The 12,983-nt window shown below is 43.0% G+C and overlaps 1 protein-coding gene across 12 annotated transcripts in view; it reads right to left on the reverse strand.

The window, feature by feature from the left end:
- The window catches only part of OPCML (opioid binding protein/cell adhesion molecule like), a 936,906-nt gene that overhangs the window by 212,619 nt on the left and 711,304 nt on the right, over positions 1–12,983 (reverse strand). For all 12 annotated transcript variants that reach the window (XM_080649639.1, XM_080649645.1, XM_080649642.1 and 9 more), the window contains one exon: positions 1,766–1,998. In XM_080649639.1, the coding sequence (XP_080505765.1) occupies positions 1,766–1,998 (233 nt within the window). The remainder of the gene's footprint in view (positions 1–1,765; positions 1,999–12,983) is intronic.

Raw genomic sequence — 12,983 nt, forward strand, 5'->3', positions numbered from 1 at the left:
AGTCATCTGTCCCATGGCAGGCTGGAGTGGGCGTCTGAAAGCCTGGGAGAGAAGGCCGCGGAGGCTGAGCTGAGGCAAGGCTTCACGCAGCAGAGCAGCACCGGGGCTGCTGGGGCAGAAACTGCAGGGGCGGACCCCTGGCCCAACATAGGCCCTTAGAAATGGCCCAGTCAGAGGCCTGGAGGCTGTGCCAGCAAAGAGCCGCTCTGGCGTAAAGGATGGCCATCCTGAATGGCATGAGTGGCCAAAGCAGGGAAACACACTAACTCCCATGCAAGCTCCCCATGAAACCATGTGAAATGAGCAAAATGATGTATTTTGGAAAGTCAGGAGCGAGAGACTCCATATTAGCTAAGCGAGGATGCTGTACACATTTCATACACTGAAAAATTCTTTGAATCTACTGCAGATAGAATCTGGTAAAAGGCTCTTACTAAAGATTAAATCCTACACAGGAACTCATTCTTCTTCTTCTTTTTTTAAAATATATTTTTATTGATTTCAGAAAGAAAAGAAGAGGGAGAGAGAGAGAGAGAGAAATATCAATGATGAGAGAGAATCATTGATCAGCTGCTTCTTGCACACCCTCTACTGGAGACTGAGGCAGCAACCTGGGCATGTGCCCTAACTGGGAATCAAACCATGACCTTCTGGTTCATAGGTCAATGCTCAACCACTGAGCCACACCAGCCGGGCACAAAGGGACTCCTGAGAGCTCAGCTCATGGTCCCAAGTCCCCATGCAGGAGGCTCTGAGGGAGGCCCAGCCCAATCCCTCACTGGGGGGAGGAAGGGAGGAAGGATAAAGCGAGCTGAGCACTTCTGGGTGCCCTGAGCCAATACCTGACAGGAACTGCTTTATGTAGTAATGAGGCGGGAGTGCAGTCAGTCCCGAGCCGTTCAAAATAAGTGCTGCTGTCTTGTTTTAAATGGCTCTCACATTCTCCTAACAGCTATCCAGATGTATTTTTAATTTTTAATATTTAATAATTGATATCTAAGATTCTGACATTCCTCCAGCCCTATTTTTCCCTTACAGAGTGAAATTTGAATAAAAATTTGTGAAATACTATGCCTGGGTTTTACCAATCCTGATTTTTTTAAGGGCGAATAAGAGAGAAATTTAGGGATTTAATCCCCCCTTTTTAATGACATAGGTTTATTTCCAACACAGACCTGGAAATATAATTTTGACTAATCTCTCTCTTGGCCTCGGCTGCACTGTGGGGCTAAGAGAGAGGCGCCGGCTCAGCAAGGATGCAGGGAGAACCCGACAAAACAGCACTCAGAACCCCTCCTGGAACGTGCAGTCCCAAGTCACATGATTTCTCATCGCTAGCATTAACCTTTTATGAGAAAAGAAGCCGATCAAAGATATTTAAAGACAGAACTCTACAAAATCGTCATCATTTCATTATAGTCACGTCTATAAGTACAGGAAGTGGATATTGTATCCATTTTTTAAGTCTACCAAGTCCCAACTCCAGAGTACTAAGTAACTTAAGAGAGCTCAACCAGCATGTGCCACACAACTTATTGAACGAAGTGAAGGATCAGAGATAAAATTGAGAAACTGTGAACATATTCAGTGCTCAGCAAAGAACCTAGCAGGTGAGAAGGAATCCCGGGCTCATACTCAACCTCTGGATTCTGTAGAGGAAAATGACTTTTTCTGTCTTCATACATGAGTAGAAGCAAAGGCTGAGATTGTCCCTCCCCTCCATCATTGGCAGCAACCCCAACCCACAAATCTAGCTGTAATTCACCTTGCACGATGAGGTGGACCCTGGAAGTCTTGGGGTGGTTGTCCGTCTGCACAGAGCAGGTGTAGGGGCCTTCATCATACACGTCCACGTTCTGGATCATGATGCTATACTGGGTTGGTGTGTTGACCAGGATGACCACACGAGGGTCTATGGACCACTTGTCATTCCCGGCATAGAGGATGGTGCTGCGGTTTAGCCAGGCCACCCGGGTGACTCGGTCGTCTATGGTACACCTGTGGGGTGGGGTGGGAAGGAGGATAAAGGAAGAGGGAAGACGAAAGGGGAATATCGAGGAAGGGAGAAAGGAAAAAAGAAGAGGGGAAAACGGGAATAAGAGAGTGTTGAGCAATTACATTATAAATATACTGGTTGTGCTTCAAGGAATAAATAAAATAACATAACCTAGTGCTAACAGAAAAACAATTAATTATTGATGAAACTTCCTAAGTATAGGTTAGCAGTGGCCTGAATCATCCTGAAGAACCGATGATGCAAAATCATTTGTATTCGATTTGGGAACCTATTCTGTGAATATCTCTGCTGTATATTTGTTTTCCATCTTAGTTCTCCCCTAGGCGTATATGGAAATTAGTTTATATTTCTTGAGCACATTGAGCACCTCCTGGGAGAAGTGGCCAAGGGGCACAGGGGCGAGAAAGTGGATCAGCATTTCAAATAGGTCACAGATAATCCACAAAGCAAATACCGAACCTGTTGTGAGCCCCAAATGGAACATGTTTACCTCCTTGGTGCTGATAAATCCCCTGTTCGCCTAAGCTGCCAGTGCCTCCTGCAACCTACAGCTTATAACATGGATTGGAAAATTCACCTGAGAAAGCCAACGGTGTTGGAGGGAACCCTGACCACCTCCTAAGATTTCTGGAGAGGGCAGAAGAGATGGTCAGACAGTTTCTCACACTCCTCTCCCTGTGCCTTGAGAGAAAATGGTATGGCTGATGTCACCTCGGTTATCCTCACACCTCTCACCTACTTCCCCGACCATGGGAGGCTAATGGAATTTGCTTTTTGGTGTGTATGACCTGCCAGCTATCAGGTTCAATGTAGAGATAAACATGCCTGTTTGGTCAGGACAAAACTTGCATATGTGCCCCAGGAACTTAGAACCTGTAAAGGGAAAATGTAGAAAAAGAAACCCTTTATAACTGGGTCTGCAGTGAAGAATATGACTAAAGGGTTAGAGTTGTGCTCACTGAGAACTCAATGCTCTAGTCCTCTAGTCAGAACCTGAGTTGGAGTATCTGAGCACAGAGCAAGGGGTGGCCCCCAGATGTCCTAGCTGAAGGTAGGAGGTGTACCTCCTGCGGACAAGGAATGTGAACCCAGTGCCTCCAGGTGAGGAGACAGGGAGAAGACACTGCCACTCCTTACCATGTCTGAACCCATTTGAGCAACAAGAGATCCTTCTGACAGGCTCAGGAGATGGGCAGCACACCCAAGACACTGGCCATGGAAGAGAGGGCACACGCATTGGACAAGCTGCTTCCCCTGGTAAAGCGACCAGCCTGACAGGGTCAGGGGAACAGAATGGCACTGGAGCACCAGACGACAGCTCTCCTGGAAAGGGAAAGCCTCAAGTCTAGAGAAGCGCTCTCCCTGGTTGGTCGGGGGAATAGAAATAATACCAGCTCCCAATTACTGAGGTCTTTTACGTACAGGCCCACCTCGTGTTCAGCAGGTCCTGGGGCCATGAAGTAGGGGTGGCATGATAATCAGGTGCTTTCAAATTAAAATAGGAGATTCTTCTCTTTTAAATTGTCTTTATTTGCTATTTTTTAAAACTAAAAGTGTAAAATAAACATGTTGTACGTGTGAACAAATGTAATACAAAGAGGCAGAAAGGCCAAGCTAATCATTCCATCCCCACTCAACTCCTGGTTCCCCGAGATCATTGTTTCCAAAACATCCTGACACTTCTCCTTCCACATCTTACTCCTCACAAACATACATGCACATATAGACACTTTGTGTTGATCTGTTTTTGCCTGAACTTTCAAAAGCATTAACACACACACACACACACACACACACACACACACACACACACACTCATTCATTCCCTCTCGATTGTGAATGATGGAAAAGGCAATCCTATTCTAAGGACTGTTGCGTTTGAGTAACTCCCAACAATGAAGTCCCACTTGTACAGTTCCAGGACTCAGCCAGCCCGGAGTGAATGGTGGGCTGAGACAGGGTGACGAGTTGTCTTGCAGTCCCCAGAACCACACAAATCCAGATGACTATGTGCAAACAAATATAATTGCTTTTATTTGGGCCAATTATGTAACCCCTTGCACATTTACTAAATTTGTAAAATTTAAGTTTTAAGTCAGAAAGAATGCACTTTTGGTCTGTGGAAAATATTCACACTTAAAAATTAAAACATTACAATATGTATATGCATATAGGTATATATGTTTAATGGCATTTAAATACCATAGTAATTTGATACTCATGATTAACTATTTCAACATTCATAAATAAGCTCTTCCTTAACAATCATAAAATATACACCGCTCCTTTTTAAAATATAAACTTGTGTTTCCATTATGTGTCTTCTGTAAGATTCTATCCTGATATATTATATGCTTGAAACTCTTGTTATTGATCAGTTATTATATTTACATAGCAATTTAAACTTCCTTTATGTTCTGTGACCATAAAGCTCTGAGTAATAATATTTTCTTTTAGAATGAGTTATCAATACAAGAATAATATTGATAAAACAACATAAATATATTGTACATGCTGTTAAGTAATAATTAAAGCTAACGAGTAAGCTTTTACTGGAAATATAGCTCTTAGTAGGATTGATGAGGCTTTTTAAAATTATACCCTGGATAAATACCATCACTGCTAGAATGAGATAGAGCTAAGGATCAATTCTATTCCTATTCCTATTCCTTTTTTTTTTTTTTTTTTTTTTTTTTGCTTTAAAAGGAACCTAGTTCACATCAGCAAGGATATGGAAATGAAAATCTTGTAGAAAAATGTCACTCAATTCTTTGAACCTTTTCCAAAACATATGCCAAAAATCACAGAGTAATATAGCTTCAGAAATTATTTTAATGATCGCACAGCTGACAATTCAATTAGTTCCTCTTTCAATTTCTTTTAAAGCAATGAATTGGAAAATACCTGACTTGCAAAGGGCTTTGTAACTCGGTATTAAATTCATTCAATTTCTCAATATCTAGACAGTATACTGCTAATATTTTACGAGGCTTTATCAAATGACTATTAAAAGAAGAAAGTAAAGCAAAATTCTCCCCTGGACAATTACTAAAGTGGAAGCAGTCAGAAAGGAGAATTAGAATTACAATACAATCTCAGGCACTTTCTCAGGCCGATTTGGGGAAATTTGAGATCTTGAAATGTATCATTTTAAATCTACCATGCCCTTGTACAACCTACAACTGCAGGTTGAGGAGTGTGCAACCAGTTCAAAGATGCCTAGAAGGGGCTGACTTTGAAACAGTCAATCCAAATCTACCTTCCTGGGCCAGAACACAGTCTCATGCCCGGCCACACAGCCTGTGGAAAGCCTCATGTACCCCTAGGTTAGGGCCATACCTGCCCCAAATGGATGACCAGGGACCAATTTAGCTGCTCTCAAACCTGGGCCTCATTAGCGAGCCTGGAAGGAAATAGAGGGGAATAACTGGATAAAAGCCATCTCTCAAATGGGGCAGAGCTGAATCACCAAGTCCACACAGCCCTAGCGCCTGAGGAATGACAAAGAGACTTGGTGCAATGAGGATGTGAGGACAGCTGTTTTCCTCACAGTGTTTCTGTGCTTCAGAAGGAGGAGGAGTGTCCCTGCTTCTTGCTTTCTTTCCTCATAACAGGGCTCTTTTACTGCCCCCCGATCAAAATATATGTTTAATAAGTACGGCTCCTTCCCTGCTGTTTATGGGGATGTCCTAGACTCTAATTAGCAACAAGCGTGTGGAGAATTTTTGATGTTAAATAAGGGGATCCAAGAGGAAAGTTAAGAACATTAATATCAACTTTCAGTTTTCTTGAAAACTCTTTCAAGCATTTAAAATGTTTACATTCCAAGCTAAACCTTCCTACTGGTCCTTGATAAGACAACTCATTATAACGCTATCACAAGAAATGTCTAAAATTATATAGTGCTTATTCTGTGCCTGGCACAACTTTAAAACTTTCCATATATTAAATCATTTGATATATCCACAATTTATAGATGAGGAAACTGAAGCACAGAGAGTTTCAGCATTCCTAACCCCCACAGCTAGTACTATCAAAGCAGGATCTCCAACTTGGGCAGCCTGGCACTAGAGTTTCTGTGCTTGAGGGCTATGATATTCTCCTACTAAAGAAAGTGCTTGTGAGAACCACAAAAGACCCAGAAAAGCCAAAGAAATCTTAACAAAGAAGAACAAAGTTGGAGGTCTCAATGCTAACCAATATCAAACTATACTACAAAGCTATAATATTCAAAACAACATGGTATTGGCATAAAACCAGACACATAGGTCAATGGAATGGAATAGAGAGGCCAGAAGAAAACTCACACCTATCTACTCCATTAATCTATGACAAAGGAGGCAAGACCATACAATGGAATAAAGACAGCCTATTCAATAAATGATGTTGGGAAACCTGGACAGATACATGCGAAAAAATGCAACTAAATCACCTTCTTAAACCATACATAAGAATAAACTCAAAATGGACTAAAGACTTAAATGTAAAACTCAAAACCATAAAACTCCTAGAAGAAAACTTAGGTAATAAACTCTCTGACACTGCTGTTAGTAATATTCTCTTGGCTATGTCTCCTAAGGCAAGGGGAACAAAAGAATAAACAAATGGGACTAAATCAAACTAAGGTGTTTTTTTTTTTGTTTGTTTGTTTGTTTTTCCACAAAACAAACAACCTACTGAATGGAAGAAGATATTCCCCGATGATGAATCCCATAATGGGTTAGGAAATCATACAACTTAACACCTAAAAAGACAAATCTGATTTAAAAATGGACAGAGGACCTGAATAGACTCTTCTCCAAAGAACATGTACTGTTGGCTAACAGACATATAAAAAGATGCTCTAGGTCACTAATCACCAGAGAAATGCAAATTAAAACCACAATGATATATCACCTCACACCTGTTAGAATGGCTGTTATCAATAAAGTCAACAAACAAGTGTTGGAGAGAATGTGGAGAAAGGGGAACTCTCATACACTGTTCAAGGGATTATAACTTGGTGCAGCCTATGAAAAACAGTATGGAGGTTCCTCAAAAAGTTAAAAATATTACCACCATGTGTCCCAGCAATCCTACTTCTTACTATCCAAATAAATCCAAAATACTAATTTGAAAAGATATACACCTCTCTATGTTTATTGCAGCATTATTTACAATGGCCAAGATATGGATTGTGTCCATTGGTAGATGATTGAATAAACAAGATGTGGTACATATATGCAATGGAATATTATTCTGCCATTAAAAAGAACAAAATCTTGCCATTTGTGACAACATGGATGGACCTAGAGGGCATCATGCTAAGTTAAATAAGTTAGACAGAGAAAGACAAACATTTTATGATTTTACTTATATATGGAATATAAAAAATAAAACAGACTCACAGATAAAGAGAACAAACTGATGGGTGCCAAATTGGAAGAGGTGGGGGTAAAAAAGGTGAATCTATTAAGAAGTACAGATGGATAGTTACAAAATAGTCACGGGGATGTAAAGTACAGCATAGGGAGTATAATCAGTAATATTGGCATGGTGTCAGGGAGGTACTAGGCTTATTGGGGGGGAATCACTTCACCAGTTACATAAATGTCTAACCACTGTGCTATGCACCTGCAAATCATATAATGCTGAATGTCAACTGTAACTGAAAAATTTAAAAAAAGAAAGTGCTTGTGTCTTGAGAATCCATGGAACAAGGCCAATAAGAGTTAGTTAGCATTATCCAATCAGTTTCCCTCACATTTATGGTACTAATTTAATTTTCTCATAAGAGATAAAATAGCTAGGAGAACAAAATAGATATTGGAAAGTGATTTTGTACATCCCTAAAGCACTGCTAGCTATGTGTGAGGAGAGGAGATGGGAATAAGAATCAGAACGTGCAAGGAAATGCCTGAGATACATCAGAGAAAAAGGACCTTGCAGTCAAAGTATCATTTCCAAGGCCACTGAACACGGAACTTGGAGTTAAAGTGCAGGTCGAGCCCTGACCGGTTTGGCTCAGTGGATAGAGCGTCAGCCTGCGGACTCAAGGGTCCCGGGTTCGATTCCGGTCAAGGGCATGTACCTTGGTTGCGGGCACATCCCCAGTAGGGGGTGTGCAGGAGGCAGCTGATCGATGTTTCTCTCTCATCGATGTTTCTGACTCTCTATCCCTCTCCCTTCCTCTCTGTAGAAAATCAAGAAAATATATTTAAAAAAATAAATAAATAAATAAAGTGCAGGTCGACGTGTTTTGTTCCAGAGGAGGGGTGCAGTTAGGGGAAATCCCTGCCTTGAAGCAGTGTTTTTCACACTACTGTGCACCAGAGTCACCTGGGATGCTTTTCACCAGGCAGATCCCTGAGTCTGACTTCTGGGAGCTTCTGGCCCAGTGGGTTGAGGTGGGCTTCGAATTTGCATTTCTCACCAATTCCCAGGGGGGTCAGCACTGCCGGTCTGGAGCCTCATATTTGAGAAGCACTGCCTTAAAGAAACTAGACAAGAGACAGGTTGGAACTTAATCAAAATAATGAAATCTTCCTGAAAATCGGCCAGCTTTCATTTTTGTTCGTTACTTTTGTTTGTATGTTTGCCTTTTGCCTCTGAAAATACAAAATTAAAAAGAGCCATGATTCACACAACAAGTATGTTATGGGTGTCTAACGTGTACTAGACAATATTCTGAGAGTTAAAAATGCTGGGAAAGGGGCAGGGCCGTGCTCCTGAAGCCATGTCCCGCGAGACAAGGAAAGTGCGTAAGAAAATACGTATATTAGTTTCAGAGGATAAAAGTAGTGAAAAATAACAGAGCAAGGAATGAAGAGTGCCATGGGGATTGGGAGCATTTGGGGACAGAGTGGTCAGAAAATGCCCCTCTGTGGCCTGCATGCGAATGTCGTAGACATTTATGTGAATAAAACACCATCTGCCTCATTAAAGTAATGTTGCAGATTTTTAGCCTGAGTGCTTATATATGTGCATGATTTATAATTTTGGTTTTTAAAGTCTATATAGGTATATGGTTAGGGCATTTATACCTGGTGTTGTGATTTTCTGTATGTGAAATTTAAAAAAGAATGCTACCACAGAGAATCCTGAGACCCTTGTCCCTGCCCACCTCTGCCCTTGGCCTTTAAAATAGCCTGCCCAAAATAACATACAACAAAATTTAAAAATAAATAAAGAATGACAATTTCTGCAGAAAGTGAAAATGAAAGACTGGAGAGAATTCATACAAACAGAAACACGCACACACACACACACACACACACACACACACACACACAACAGCATCCTAGTTAAAGTCCCTTAGGAACCCAGGGGGTCGGCATAAGGGGGTGTCAGCAGGATGAAGCGTATTTCAGGATGTGCTCCTTGCTGCCCCGTTCAGCCTTGTGTGGGAGCACATCTTTGTCCTTGGCTTACCAGCCAGTGTACTTGTAAATAATTCAAACTGTATGTGAAAGGAAACATACAGCTTGGGAGTGGGGCCTTCAGATGAATAACAAATGCCCTTGCCTGCAATTATCTTATCCTCTAGCCAACATTCACTTATTTCTACTTTCTGAGCATTCTTAGAGCTTTTATGGAGTCTTCTATTTTCCCCAGAAAATTGATTAAAAAAAAAAAAAAACAACAGGCAGAAAGGATGTCTACATGAGACCCCTACATATCCGATGAGGTTATAAAGATCAACCTCACACTGAGGATGGTCTAGTCCAGTGGTCGGCAAACTCATTCGTCAACAGAGCCAAATATCAATAGTACAACGATTGAAATTTCTTTTGAGAGCCGAAAACCAACTTCTGCGCATGGGCCACGAAGTTTCAATCGCACTGTATGTGTGCACCCGCACGTGGTATTTTGTGGAAGAGCCACACTAAAGGGGCCAAAGAGCCGCATGGGGCTGGCGAGCCACGGTTTGCCGACCACTGGTCTAGTCCTGCCTTAACGTGAGCCCATGCAATCCATCTCCGAATTACAGGGTCCAGTGGAGGACACTCTGTCAGCCCATGCAGATTAAAGAGAAAGAAAGACCAACACATCTGTAGAGTAGATGATCATAGGGTGTGTGATTTCTACCACCCGCAACTGGTACAAAATTGTATTGAATATGAACTATAATTGAAAAGCTAATAAAAAAGAAAGAAAAAAATGGCCTTCCAGAGAGTCCTCAATTTCAGAAATGCTGACAAAGGTGATAGGGTTGAATGTCAAAACCCCCAAATGCATTTTTTATCAATTTTCTCTTTAAATTTATCCACAATATTAGGTGGTGTTTTGTTGTTGTTGTTGTTGTTGTTGTTGTTTTGTGCTTTCATTTTGTCATTTGCCTTCTTTCATATATTGAAAGGCAATTAAACCTCAGGTCAGAACCTTACCTGTATCAAAATGTATTAATAATGCCAGTTTGAAAAGGGAGGGGGGTGAGGGGGGAGGACCTCGCTTTCTGAGAATTCAAAGACCAATAATAAATGGATTTTTTGAAAGGAAAGGAGGGGAGGCAAGCCAAAATGAAATATTTTTAGATCGATTCCCAAAGTATTTTAAATTGCACCAAGCTGTTCTCCTGGGAAGTTTTAACTACTCAGTGATTCCCTGAATTACACATGCAGCCAGCTCCATAGCATTACCGAGGGCTTAAATTATGGAAGAGAAAACTTTATGATTCAGATGGTGGAAAACTCAGCAAGAGTAATAACCTGCGAGCGGTAATGTTTGCTGATAAGGTGTTGGTGGAGAAGAGATCTGAGGGCGTCTGTGGGAGAGTGGGAGGCACTGGAGCTGCTTAGAGGGGGCCAGGGTGGAATAGGTCAGCTATTTCAGTGGGGCGGACATTGCTGCGAAGGCTGCAGGACGCATGGCATCTACACCATCCAAGTAGATGGTGGCACCCCACTAACAGGGGGAGTCACGTTAATACACAGAGAGGGTGCTAGTGAGTGAGTGTGTGTGTGTGTGTGTGTGTGTGCATGTGGATGTATGAAGGGGGAGGGTTTGCTCCTTTTCTCTCCAGAGAAACATATCAAGTGCATGCAGAATGAGGGCCCTGGAGAATCACAGAGCACAGCACAAAATTGAAGAAGGTGCGGGTTGTCCTGAAAACGTGTCACCTGAAGCAGAAAATCGGCTGCGGACGATGAGGTGGGGTGGTTCCAGCCGTGACCGATGATGTATGAGTCCATCAGGACAGTGCACGCTGTGCCTCCGGCAGGCAAGGGGGGCGCTTCCGGCCCCTCGCACAGTGGGGGCCCTGCCTGCACCCAGAGAGCAACTCCTCACACCTCACCGCCCACATGAGGCGGCCAGGCGGGAGGCAGCTCAGGACAGAGCACCTGATGTGGTCAAGGAAAACGGAGGGAGGGCTTCTGTGGAAAGATGGCTCCACGGGAGGTGGAAACGGGCTGTGGGAGGAGAGGGGAGAATTCCTCTCGTGGTAAGAGAAGGTAAAGCGCAGGGTTGCTAGGCATAATTATGAAAGGACAAGGCAGCAAAAAGGCGAATGGACAGTCTGAAGGAAATAATGAGTGATTGAGCTGGCTTCTTCCCACATCTGAAGTTGCTCTGTGAGCTCAAAGGATGTTGGGAAGGTAACTTTATTAGATTCAATATATAAGTAAATACTAATGAGATTGATCTTCTTGAGGGAGACCCACTCTAGATGAGGCAGGAGAAAGGTGATGACTGACGGAGAACAGTCACAGTCAAGGTGAGAAAGGATGGGATGTGAAGCGCATGAAGGAAGGGTGTTTCATCGGCTGCATCATAAGAGAAGAAAAAATAATGGAAACAGATGTGTTTGGGGACCTGGCTATGGGAAAGCAAAGGGGCTAGTGAGGGATGCTTTCTGTTTTCTCCAAAGTGGAGGGCAAAATGATCAGAGGAAGGTATATGGGAGAGTAGGAGAGAGGGGAAGGCAGATGCAAGAAAAAGTGAAATGGCTGTTGCATAAAAATGTGAGCAAAGCTACAGGGGTGGGGGTGGGTGGGGGGGGGTACTGGGATTCATAGGCGCTGCTGAGGTCCCCTTGGCAGTCCTGGCCCAGGATTCATGGTGACAGTGCTCTGCCAGTTTTGAGCATATTCCCCGGAACAGCTCAGCTGCTCAGCTGCAGGCAGAGAGAAAATGGATAGCTGGGTTCATCTAATGTTGGAACAGGCCAGATGAGCGAGAGAGCACAAGCCAAGGATTAAATAAATTAAAAATGATTGAGTAAACGGGTAAGTGAAGAGAGGAGGAGCTGATGGATGAGGTATGAGTCCATCAGGACAGTGCACACCATGTCTCCGGCAGGCAAGGGGGGCGCTTCAGAAAGAACCTATTGGGTTTGATACAGTGGGAGCCTTAATGAGGCCCTGGGGCAAACAAGGTGGAATGGAAGAAACTGTACATGACGGGAAGTAGAAATACATGGCGACCGTGCCCTGATGGTCCTGGTCAGTGAGGGATTGAACTAACCCGGAGGCCAGATGGATCATCCAGGTGGACCTTCAAAATATGAAGAATGATGGTGGGAGATGAGAGCGCTGTGTGAGCTGCTTTTTCTTTCTTTCTTTTTGTTTTTAAATAGATTTTATTGATTTTTTACAGAGAGAAAGGGAGAGGGATGGAGAGTTAGAAACATCGATGAGAGAGAAACATTGATCAGCTGCCTCCTGCATGCCTCCTACTGGGGATCAAGCCCCCAACAAAGGTATATGCCCTTGACTGAAATCGAACCTGGAACCCTTCGTCAGGCCACAGGCTGATACTCCATCCACTGAGCCAAACCGGTTAGGGCCACTTTGTGAGCTTGGATGACATAGGCAAATTGAGTATTAGAGAGAGAGTGCATTGTGATGCTAAGAAGAAGGCCTTGTCATCCGACAGAAAATGAGCTGCTGGTTCCCTGAGGCCCTGAGCTGTCCCGTGGACTATATGCAACATGTAATAAACCCTAACACCTTGTTCCAGGCTGTAATGCAGGTCTCCAGCATTGTTT

Source organism: Plecotus auritus, assembly GCF_963455305.1.
Source record: "Plecotus auritus genome assembly, chromosome: 13".
In the NCBI taxonomy this organism is placed as follows: Eukaryota; Metazoa; Chordata; class Mammalia; order Chiroptera; family Vespertilionidae; genus Plecotus; species Plecotus auritus.